The sequence below is a fragment of the Erithacus rubecula genome, assembly GCF_903797595.1.
Source record: "Erithacus rubecula genome assembly, chromosome: 33".
Taxonomy (NCBI): Eukaryota; Metazoa; Chordata; class Aves; order Passeriformes; family Muscicapidae; genus Erithacus; species Erithacus rubecula.
This window is the reverse complement of record NC_136683.1, coordinates 1,620,037-1,629,448: the sequence shown is the minus strand read 5'-3', so window position 1 is coordinate 1,629,448 and position 9,412 is coordinate 1,620,037. Positions and strand designations below refer to the sequence as shown.

Below are 9,412 nucleotides of genomic sequence, written 5' to 3'. Positions count from 1 at the left end.
AGTTACACAGTTCCTCGTTAATTGGTATTAATGAATGGTTAAATGATTAGCTTCTCATGCTAATTAGGCTGCATGCTCAGTTTTCTCCTTTTGGGTCAGTGGGTTTCTTGACTTGGTGGTCATGCTGCAATTACCCACTTTTGCCCTTTCAGCTGGTGGCTGGCCTTGTTTTTTTTCCTCTCCATCTCATGGTTGTGTGGCCCTGGTCTCTGCATCCCATACTGGTCTATTGGCTCGATTTTCTTCTCTCTCCAGGTGCTGAAGCTTATCAAAACTCCAATTACTGACAGGTAACAACACAGAATTTCTCTTTTTGGAAGGGGTGAGCAGCACCCACTGCAAAAGAGTGCGACTAAAACCGCTGAAATGTTCTGAAACAACGGAAACCGCCAACGGCGGGAGCAGCACGTTGGAAACCGCTCACTCCTGCTGTTATCCCACGGAGGGGAAGGTGGAGGGAGCAGCAGGAACCCCAACATGGGGCTGTTCTCAAGGCTGGGCAGAGCCCTGCAGGCTCGCAGGGGCCAGCACAAGAGCAGGGCCAAGCGCCAGCCAGAGGGCTGCAGCAACGCCCAGGATTTCGCTCGCAGCCTCGGCGGCCTCACCCTGGGCCTGATTCTGGCCGGTATTTACGGTGCTCTGGTGCTGCTGGTGCAAGGCCATGATGTCTGGTACTGCCTGAGCGTCACTGTCATCATGGGTGCAGTGCTGGGCCTGGGCATGGCTTTCTCCATGAAGACACGGATGGTTGTGCTGCTGGCGCTGCCGCATTTCTTCACCAGTGAGCAGCCGTGTTGGGAGATGGGGGTGCCAGGGGGTGCTGGCTCCTGGCTGAGCCCCAGCACTGTTTTGTCTTTGCAGAGGAGGGGAAGATGATAGTCATGATGCTGGCGCTGTGCCTGACCGTGCAAGGCCCTGGTGCCAATCTCCTGCACAATGTCTCCCAGCTCGCCAAGGCGCTGTCGTGTGGGGCTGAGCTGGCTCAAAACCAGACGGCTGAGAGGCTGCAACGTGCCAAGGAGCCGCTGCTGAGTGAGCAGGGCGCTGGGGGAAGGTGGAGGAGCACTTCTGGGGTAGCCACAAGCTACCCTCACCCTTTGGAGTACGCTCAGGTATCCCCTCTCTCCGCAGATGTGCAGAGGAAAATCAAGGAGATTGGCCAGAACGCCAAGGTGGTGGCTGACCGTGTCCGAAAGTTCATCCGCTCCATCATGGACTCTACCAGACACGTCGGTGAGTCCCCCAGGGGTCCCCCCCAGACCCTCCTTGCAGCCCATCCCCATCTCCAATGCTCACTCTCTGCCCACAGCCCGAGCCCTGCGCAACGTTTGGCTGTGGCTGGCCAAGGCTGGGAATATTTGTAACCGCGAGCTGGGCTCACCCCAGGGCAGCTGCTTTCGCTACATAGACAAGGCCAAGGACAGCTGTGAGAAAGATTTGCCCTTCTTCTTCTACTTATGTTATGTTATCCTCAGCTTCAAGTCCATGTGCTACGTGCTTGATACTCGTGAGTCCCCGTCCCTCTGCCACGGGGGGTTAATGGGGTGATGGGGCAGATGTGTCCCCATCACGAGGGCCCAGCCTTAGCAGAGATTCCCCCTTCTCTGCAGTTTCTTTCATGTTCTGCACCATCCCTCAGTACATCCAGACCTTCATACGGATTAATGTCTCAGCCCGTGAGTACCTCAGTGCCATGGGAGGGGGTTGGGGGTCCTTCTCTGCGCTCCTCTTCTGGTCCTTGCCACAATGCACAGCGCCTCTTGTCACCTCTGCAGCCCTCACGGATGCCCTGAACCGTGTCCGTGCAGAGTTTGAGTTCAACATCTCGGTCTCACATCACTTCAGTGTCAACCTCAACGCCAGCAAGAGCCTGGGGGAGGTGTCTGCCGACATAATGGAGGCTGTGCAGCAGCACATGGAGCCTTACCACCGCTTCCTGGAGTTCTTCTCCTACATCTCTTTCTTGGCCATCCTCTTCTTGTGGTACCAGTGAGTAGTGCTCTGGTGACCCGTGGGGATGGGATCTGGAGTGCAGGTGCTCATCTTCCCCTCTGTTTCCCCAGGGCATTCCGGTACCGGCGCCGTTATTTGCGGGACGACACCTTTGACAACATTTACATCACGCGGCGCTTCGTGGAGCTGGACCTGCGGTGTGCAGAGCAGGGCAAACCCACCGTGCTGCCGCTGTCGGCGCTGGAGAGGGGTCGCTACATCCCTCCAGGTCAGCTTCATCCCCGAGGGTATCCCCCAAACCCACACCTGAGCCCCCTGACACGGCCTGACGGTGCTCACCTGGCCCGTCCAGGTGCGCTGTGGCTGTCGAAGAGGGAGCGGAGGCAGTACGGGCTGCAGCTGTTTCGGTTCTTACGCCAGGTGATGCTGGGGTTCAGCATCATGCTGGCTGACTACAGCATCTTCTGGCTACTCGACCTCTTCCGGCACCAGCTGAGCGCAGAGATCGTGGCCAGGGGTGAGCAGCACCTTTGGGTGTTCTGCAGGCTGGGGTGGGGGTCAGGGCTGTGTGATGGCCCCAGGTCTGAGCTGCTCACCCACAGCGCCATCGACAATGACCATCAGTGTCAACGGGACGGGTTACACCAGTGAGATCTACCAGGATCTGGTCTCTGCCTTCAACACCCTGCAGGAGGGCAAGGTCTCGGTGCTGTCCCAGGCTTGCCTCATCGAACCCGTGGAGCCCGACCACACCACCCACATCACCATAGGTGTGCAGACCAGGGGTGCTGCACCCTCAACTACCCAGGTGGGTGGGAGGTGTAGGGGGGGGTGCCCTCCTTACATAACTCATTTTTTCCCACCAGGAATCCTGTATGGTGTCTGGCTCTTCATCTGTGTTTTCGGTTCCTACATAGCACGCCTGCGCAGGGCAGTGTGTGCTGCCTACTTCCCATCCCGTGAGCAGGTGAGAAGCCCCCTGAGTGTGTGTGTGTGTGTCCCTCTACACTCCCTCAGCCACCAGCTGCTCTCACCCCATCACCCCCATGCCAGGAGCGCCTGGTTTTCCTCCACAACATCATCCGGGCACGGCGGGAATGGATGTTACTTGCCCTGCGCCAGACCAGCACACAGCGCTTGGCTGATACTGGGAAGAGCAGGCTCTTCCTTATCCTCATCTCCAGGTAAGCTCTTGCAGAGGATGGAAAAGGGCAGTATCATCCCTGGGGGTCTCTGGGATGGCATTGCCCCATGGATTATCTGCTCTGTGCTTGCAGGTACCCTCGCCTTGTCCGCCTCGCTCGCCGCTTGGGTATCGAGCGCAGACACTGCCTGATCTGTGGGGTGGCAGAGCAGCCGGATTTCAAATCCTGCATCACATCTGGCTGCAAAGGTAGGAGCCCCCACAGCTTGGGGACCCCCTCCCTAGAAAATTCCATGTCCTCCTTGACTGCCCCATTTCCCACAGGGTTTTATTGCATTGACTGCTACAGAAACCTGAACAACATCTGCTCTGTCTGCACGGCCCCCCTGAGCTACCCGGACACTGGGGATGAGGAGAAGTGAGCAGAGGGGTGCTGGGGGGCTGCAGCAGGTGTGGGGGGCTGCAGCTCACCCCTCTCTGCCCCTGCAGGGACTCCAGTGATGAGGAGACACTGGAGCTGGGTCCTGTGCGGGCACTGCGTGGCCAGGAGCGAGGGCAGCAGCTACTGCAGCGCATCAAGGACATGATAAAGGGCTGGAGACTCCCCTTCAGAACGACCACCCATCTCCAAGACCAGCTGGAGGAGGAGAGTGAGGGGTTACTCTCCAGGTGAGACATGGCAGTGTCCTCCTTCCCTTCCAGCACTGGGGGTGCTGCTCCCCAACACTTTTCTCCCCCCTGCCAGACACGACTTTGACTACAAAGAGCAAGCTGAGAGAAGGGACAGAGAGCTGCAGGAGGTGATGGTCTTGCAGACACGCAGCCATGTTCCCTCCTCATTGGAGCATCCCACCAGCATCAGCTCTGGGGCAGAATCCTACCGTCCTCAGAAACGCCCCAACACAAGTGAGCTCCTCTCCCACTCCCCTCCCAGCCAGGGCTGCCTGTGGGCAGTGGGAATGGGGCTGACACCTCCCTCCCCACCCAGTCCTGAAGCGAGTGGTCCTTTGGGTGCTGCCTGAGCCGTGCAGCCGGTTCCTCTGGAGCCGGCCGGACGAGTATCGCTGGAGGAAAGTCTTGCTGGGTGCTGGCTTTGGGATGCTCCTTGGCCTAGGTGAGTGTGTGCTGGTGCCTGGCACAGCGTGGGGCTGGTGGCACTGGAAGCTCAAGACACGTTGTTGGGTGTTGCAGGGCTCTGCCACCTCCTCATCATGCCTCTGGATGTGTCAGAGACAAAGAGGGTGAAGCTTACCTGGGGGCTGACAGGTGAGGACGGGGCAGGGGACTGTCAGGAGCCCCAGGGGGTTCTGTGTGGGATCATGGGGTCAGCTCTCTGCTGTGCACAGGGGTGACTGCCTTGGGCTGGGCCATGTCCCCCCACTTTCGCTGTGCCAACCTGCTCATGGTCCCCAAGTTCCTGGGAAAGGAGGGTCGTCTCTACGTTGTCTCCTTTGTCTTCGCTGCCATCTACAGCGGTAGGGTCCCCCCCAAATCCCTGTGTCCCCCAGTGGTGTCCTGGGAGCTGGCAGGCTCTGAGCCACCCCTGCTACCCCCAGGGCCTGGGGCCAACCTCTGGTACAACCTGATGGAGACAAAGCGCTCGATGGATTGTGTGGTGGAGCTACAGATCAACCACACCAAACATCTCTGGAAAGCATCTACGGGCTCCCTGCGCCACGTCATGGAAGAGCTGGTGGTGAGGAGGAGTCTGGGGCTGAGGAGGGTGGGTGCTGGGGGGCTGGGGAAGCAGGACCAAGCCTCTGCCTGTGTCTGTGCACGTGCCCTGGCAGAAAAGTGCAGAGACGCTCAACGAGGACATGCAGAACGTCTCACGTGCCTTCATGGAGCTGAATGAGCAGGTGGCCAACGAGGAGGGCTATGACCTGAGACAACGCCCAAGCACACCTGGCCAGAGGGCCCCCAGCACCCAGCAGATCTATGAGACCAAGACCAGACTTCGTTGTCAAAGTGAGTGTGGCAGACAGAAGCTGGAGGGGGCTGTCTCAGCCCCAGTGCTGTCCCCAGAGGGTTGGGGGCTTGGCCAGTGGGGCTGGAGCTGACAGACAGCTGAGGGCTCCTGTCCCCCAGGTGTGATTGAGGAGGGTCTGGAGCGCTGCCTAGGCCATTTCCAGAGGATGTATGGGGAATGCATGAAAAGACTGACCGTGCCCCTCCTCAACCACCTCGTCTGCCTGCCCATGCAGTTTGGGTTCCTCTGCCACTCAGTCAAACGTAAGTGACCCTGACCCTGTGCTCCCTTGGAGGGGCAGATCCAGTTCTGCTCCTGCAGCCCCTGGCACGGCAGCCACAGCTGCCACCATCCCTGCTCCATCTCTGCAGTCATGAGGAAATGGTGTGAGAGGAGGATCCCTGTGGATGGGAACTTTGGGCACATGTATGACCGGGTGAACGGCTCCGTCAACAGCCTCAGCCAGGAATTCCATGCTGATATTGCCTACCAGGTGAGAGCCTGGGCATCCTGTGGGTGCCTGTCCCCTGTGCCCATGGCCAGGGTGGGGACCAGGTCCTGCCCTGCCCCATGGCCTCTCTGCCATAGGAGGAGCACCATGAGATGCTGGTGGGCGCCGAGATAGCGCAGCAGCTGCAGGAGGAGGTGACCTCGCAGCTGAGGAGGGAAAAAGCCCGTCTGGGCCTGGCTGTCTCCTTCTTCCGCCTGCTGCTGTCCTTCACCTTCCTCTTCGTCTTCATCTCGTGAGCCTTGGGATGGTCAGGGGGTGGGGGTGAGACTCCTGTGCCAGTAGGGCACAGAGGGGTGGGGAATTTCTTTAGCAGCAAGTCTAGGGGGGAATATGAAAACAAGGGAGGATTCACCCAGTGCCTCCTTCACCCCAAACCTATCCTCTCTCACCAGGGCTTTCCTCTACACTTACAAATACTGTCACAAAATCAGCTTTGACAACTGCTACATCACCACCTATTTCCGCCAAATCGATGCCCGGCGTAGAAAGCAGGTTGGGCAGGGGGGGAAAGGGGTGCAGAGCAGCCCTGTCACCCCCTGTGGGGTGTCCCAGAGTCTGCACTGAGACACCCCCTGCTCCTCACCCAGAACAAGCAGACACTGCTGCCCCTGCTCCGGGAGGAGACCTCGTCTGTCATCTTCCCATGCAAGCCAGCTGTGCAGCGACCTGAGCTGCGGCACATGGTGAGGGGCTGGGGATAATCAGGGGGGTCAGAGCTGGGGACAGCAGGCTGTGACAGCTCCCCTGCCCCCTGCAGGTGATAGAGCTGCTCAAGTGCATCCCGCTCCTGCTCTTCCTCCTCTTCATCTGTGGCCTGGACCACTTCATCTTCAGCATTCTCAGCATCATCCAGCATCATTCCTTTATTGAGTATTCCTACCAAAGTGAGCTCACAGCCCTGGAGGATCCCTATGGTCCTACCACGCCCCTCAGCAACTCAGGGACCACCTCAACCCTCCCACCCTTTACTCAGCCTCCCTATCCTCCCACAGCCAGCCACCACTTCTCTGTGAACGTGATGGGCACATCCCTGATGGCAGAGCTCCTGCGTTCCACCATCGGCGCCCTCAACACCTCCTTCGACACCGACGTGCAGACCTCCAACCTCGGTACGGCTCTACCAGGCACAGGAGCCCCCCCTCAGCCCTACACCTGGCCAGGGTTTGCTGCAGGGGGCTCACACGGGTGCTGTGCCCCCAGCCTGCCTGCCACAGCCCACGGGGATGACAAGGCAGCAGTACCTGAACACCTTCCTGCCCCTGTTGGCGCTGGTGCTGCTCTGCGTGGTCCAGGTCTACCCGTTCCGCCTGCGCCGTGCCATTGCCTCCTTCTACTTCCCCAAGGTGAGCGCTGTCACTGTCTGTGGGGTCTCCAGAGCCTGAGATCCTCACAGCAGGACATATAGATGGTTTAAAGTTCAGGTTTTCCCAGCTCGTTACCAAAGAAGATTCAGGAGGCTGTAATCTGATGTTTTCAAGGTTGTTTACTGTTTCTTATTCTTTCTCTAACTAACATCTTGAGATCTGAGGCATACTGCCTATCCTTGGGACAGGACTTATCTTTTATACTATAAATTACATACCTAATATTTACAATTACTTTCCAATACATGACAATTTTATTACACTGTCCAACTCTGTCTCAGACCAATCCAATAATGCCAGCCTGGCACTTAACATGGATGGCATGAAAGAAAAAAAAAGAAAATACATACCACACCCAAAATCCTCCATATTAACTTCAAACCCCCTAATATAAACATTTCTAAAAATTCACTTTTCTATCTCCTAACAATCTAATTTACACTCTACTTATTTTTTGTGACTTGTAATTACTCCAATGGCAGCAATTTTTCCCAGGGGCTCAAATCCATTCCTCAGGCACTACGCCAGAGCCTCTGAGGGGGTTGAGGCATCCAGGGAATCCAGGGGAACTCCACTATCTGAATTCTGGGTTGGGTTTTGAATGGGCTGAGTCCTCAACCACCCATCCTTGACAATCCTTGCTGGCACAGAGGGAGAAGACTCGAGTGCTGTTCCTCTACAACAAACTTCTGCAGCAGCGGAAGAATTTCTTGTACCTGCAGCGCGGGCGCTTGGCCCGGCGAGCACGACAGCCACCTGGGCTGGTGAGTGGGGACAGGGACACGGGGTGCTGGGTGGGGTGGCTGCTCTTTTTTGACCCTACAGCTGCTCTGGCTGCAGGGGACGTTGCTGCTGCTGCGCTGTCGCCAGCGCTGGCCCTGGCTGCGCCGCTATTTGCGCCGGAGATGCACCTTGTGTGGGGCACGAGAGACTCCCCAGCACCAGCCCTGCCCCAAACCTGAGTGTGTGGCCTTGTACTGCGAGTGGTGCTGGAGGGAGATGGGGTTCAGCTGCCTCTCCTGCAGCCCTGCAGATCCTGACCTCGTGCAGGACAGCAGCGAGGATGAGGAGGAGGAGGGATATGCAGATTGAAGGTATTTAGTTAATAAATGTTTCAGCCCAATGAGCTGGTGTTTCTTTCAAGGGGGGGGGGGGGGTCTCTGCTTCACTGGAGGATGGAGGTGAGGGTTTGAGATGGAAAATGAGGGTCCTGCCCCCAGCAGCACCACTGAGGTCTTTGTCATGCAGCACTGGCTGCTCCCAGTGCATGTGGAGCTGCCCCTGCCCTACTGGCACTTCCTTCCCAGGGCTGGGGGAGTGACAGAAATTGAGGTGGGGGCGTTGAGGGGCTGTGGGGACAGGTTTGGAGATAGGGGCATCACATGCCTGGGAACAGGGATATTGAAGGTGTGGAGGGGCTGGAGATGCTTGGGTGGGCTCCTGGAACCCCTCTGCTCACATCTTCTCATCCCTGGTGTCCCAATAGCTCCCTGCTTAAAAAGGCTCATCCCAGAGCACAGGATTGAGTCCATGCAATTCTGAAATACCTCCAGTGAGGGTTATTCTCTGTTCTAGTGCTCAGTCACTGCAGAGGGAGGAAATTCTTCCTCCTGTCCAGGTAAAACTTCCTAAGCATCAGTTTTCATCCTATTGCTTGGCACCCTGACCTCCCCACTCAGCTGTCAATGAGTCTGGGGGCACTTTGGGGGTCTTTATCAAAGTTTTATCAAAGTTTATAACTTCTTCTAAGACATAAGTTACAGGTGAATGTCCTGATTCCTCCTGGGGGCAGCAGACTGTGGAGTTTTACCCTGAACCATTTTTTTAAGGAAGGAATGTGTCACAATAAAAAAAAATAATTAAGCCACCTCTCAGGATTTGCTTTTCATGGCTCTCTTATGTGGCTCAAAAACAACCTGTAACAAAGGCTGGTTTGTGCTGGTCATGCCCTGGTGTTGGGTGGGCACTCCCTCTGCCCCAGGTGATGTTCTTAAGCACTTCAGAGGTTTCCAAAAACTCTCCTCCTCCCTCTTCAGCTGGAGGATGCAAGCCAAGCCTCAGCAAAGCACCTGCTGTTTTTGGAAAGACCCATTTTGAGTCAATGACCTTTAATATGCCAGACTTTCACACCTGGGTCCTGTTCTGCTCCTGGGGCACAGGGATGGTCCCTCCCCATGTGCTGCCAGTCCCTGCCCGCCCCACTCCCCTCCAGGGGAAAAGGGAGGAGGTTGTTTTGAATCTCTGTGCACTAATGAGAGGGATAATAATGATTATCCAGAGGTCTTTGCAAATAGAGCAGTAGTTATTGGCAACAACTGAAGTGACTTGGATTTGGCACTGGGTGGAACTTGCAAACAACAATATTCAAGCAATGTGTGCTTGGTCTGAGACAAGGAAGAAGGAAAAAAAAAGGAAATGAGAGAGAAATGAGAGAGGGAAAGGAAAGGAAAGGAAAGGAAAGGAAGGAAAGG

At 56.6% G+C, this 9,412-nt stretch overlaps 1 protein-coding gene across 2 annotated transcripts; it reads left to right on the top strand.

Moving 5' to 3' along the window:
* The first annotated feature begins 390 nt into the window (after window positions 1-390).
* Window positions 391-8,067, top strand: LOC306813767 (E3 ubiquitin-protein ligase DCST1-like). Of its 2 annotated transcripts, none has more exons than XR_013777028.1 (16): window positions 391-781; window positions 862-1,032; window positions 1,132-1,233; window positions 1,310-1,507; window positions 1,611-1,676; window positions 1,776-1,989; window positions 2,064-2,221; window positions 2,306-2,470; window positions 2,556-2,723; window positions 2,820-2,920; window positions 3,007-3,137; window positions 3,231-3,346; window positions 3,422-3,515; window positions 3,587-3,779; window positions 3,865-4,003; window positions 4,086-4,209. XR_013777028.1 is itself a non-coding variant. In XM_079329379.1 (16 exons), the coding sequence occupies exons 1-16, from the start codon at window positions 3,901-3,903 to the stop codon at window positions 8,031-8,033; spliced, it is 2,121 nt and encodes a 706-aa protein (XP_079185505.1). In that variant the 5' UTR covers window positions 3,873-3,900; the 3' UTR covers window positions 8,034-8,067. The 2 variants fall into 2 exon arrangements, 1 of the variants encoding a protein (XP_079185505.1); XM_079329379.1 differs by lacking the exons at window positions 391-781; window positions 862-1,032; window positions 1,132-1,233; ... (9 more) ...; window positions 3,422-3,515; window positions 3,587-3,779 and adding exons at window positions 4,289-4,363; window positions 4,444-4,572; window positions 4,654-4,793; ... (9 more) ...; window positions 7,592-7,705; window positions 7,782-8,067 and having other exon boundaries at window positions 3,873-4,003; window positions 4,086-4,211.
* Window positions 8,068-9,412: the final 1,345 nt, after the last annotated feature.